The sequence below is a fragment of the Heptranchias perlo genome, chromosome 14, assembly GCF_035084215.1.
Source record: "Heptranchias perlo isolate sHepPer1 chromosome 14, sHepPer1.hap1, whole genome shotgun sequence".
Classification (NCBI taxonomy): Eukaryota; Metazoa; Chordata; class Chondrichthyes; order Hexanchiformes; family Hexanchidae; genus Heptranchias; species Heptranchias perlo.
The window spans coordinates 35,641,253-35,642,985 of record NC_090338.1 but is presented as its reverse complement, the minus strand read 5'-3'; the positions used below and the strand labels follow the sequence as shown (position 1 = coordinate 35,642,985).

At 35.4% G+C, this 1,733-nt stretch overlaps 1 protein-coding gene across 1 annotated transcript; it reads right to left on the bottom strand.

The window, feature by feature from the left end:
- Positions 1–231: 231 nt before the first annotated feature.
- LOC137332112 (neuropeptide Y receptor type 6-like) lies at positions 232–1,365 on the bottom strand. The gene has a single exon (XM_067995822.1). The coding sequence runs from the start codon at positions 1,363–1,365 to the stop codon at positions 232–234; it is 1,134 nt and encodes a 377-aa protein (XP_067851923.1).
- Between the last annotated feature and the right edge of the window lie 368 nt (positions 1,366–1,733).

The window sequence follows — 1,733 nt, the reverse complement described above, 5'->3', positions numbered from 1 at the left end:
TCATTAACAGCTTTCTATTCTTTTTTTTTATTCGTTCATGGGATGTGGGCGTCGCTGACGAGGCCAGCATTTATTGCCCATCCCTAATTGTTAGATTAAGTTAATAAAGATTTCAAAAACATAGATAAGCTCATCAGTATAAAAATCTGGTATATTTTAAATGGCTAGCAGATAACAAGAACAAATTATATGCAAGTATTATTGTAAAATATGATCGATTCGAAACTTACTTTATACATTTGGAGAGGAATTGTTTAATTTCAGAGAGCATTTGGATATATCTGTATGTGTGGCTGAGAGGCCAATGTTCTCACATTCTTCTTGGGTTGATTGGTATTTGCAGTGAATTAGCATATTTAAGTCCTTCTGGAAATTCTTATTGAGAAATCCATAGAAGATGGGATTAATGCAGGTCGATATCATTGCTGTCAGATGACATAGTGTAAATACAAGATTATAGTGGCAGTTCATCAGAGCTTCATGATTCCAGTCAAAGACAACATTGAAGATGTTCAATGGCAGCCAGCAGACTGTAAAAGCCACTACAATTGAGACCAGCATCATGTTTATTCTTTTGCTTTCATTTACCCTACTCTCATTTTCTCTCATTTTATCTGCCATTCCGTTTCTTTTCTTTAGGCATACAAAGATTTTTAGATAGCAAACAAATATAAAGCAGAGTGGGGCAAAATACTGAAGTATGAGCAGACTTGTTGTAAAGATCAGTCTGTCTGTTTCTGAGGGCCAGATCTCAATGCATACAAATTTGTCTTTGTAGAATTCTGAGTGTAAAGAGACATTTCTAAAAGGTTCATCTGTAAGCAGATGAAATATGATGAATGGAAAGGAGATTATTAGGGATATGAACCAGATCAATACAATCCCCAAACATGCATGGGAGACATTGGGCTTCCAGCCACGCGGGTTTACAATTAACTGATGTCTTTCAATAGCAATCAGAACTAAAGAAAATATGGACACAGTAACAGATACACACTGGATAAATGAGTTTGCTTTGCACATGACATCTCCAAATATCCAGTAATCCATCAATGTGTACACAATAGTGAAAGGAATGCACATGACACAGACAAGAACATCAGATACAGAAAGATTTGCAATCAGGATATTGGTGACATTATGATTTTCTTTCTGCCTTTTTATGATGAATATGAGGCAGAGATTACCAAAAAGTCCTACTATGGTCACTGTACCATATGCAAGAATCAGCAGGAACATTACAGGCGAAGAAGCTTGGCATGAATCAAAATCTGCAAACTGAGGCCGAGTGCCATTATGGATAACTTCAGAAATATTTACACTGTGATTGAACCTTGATTCTTCCATTTTACCTGTTTTCATCATTCAGTCTATTTACAGATACCTTCACGTTAATTTGGAGGTGAAGTAATTTGACACATCTCTAACACTTGTACAAAGTAATGATTTTCACTTGTAAATATCCAAGTTTGCTTTTCCAGCTCCTATAAATTTATCCTGCAAATAAAAGAGCAAACCAAGATTAATTCACTGTGCTTGCCATGAATTCTTAAATTTTTAATGCTTTTACAATCTGACACACATCAATTTTGCTGGCATTCATTTCTCTCTGAAACTGGAAGCCTTTAGCAAGTCATCTCACTCATGCATTACATACATTTTAAGGATCTCAATCTTCATGAAAATGCATTTGGGAGAAAGAAGAATCAAAAGAGCTGTCTGACAGTTTTGAC

What these genes read in the sequence shown, in the direction of transcription:
- LOC137332112 (XM_067995822.1), bottom strand. Translation starts at nt 1,365, where the DNA reads ATGATGAAAACAGGTAAAATGGAAGAATCAAGGTTCAATCACAGTGTA.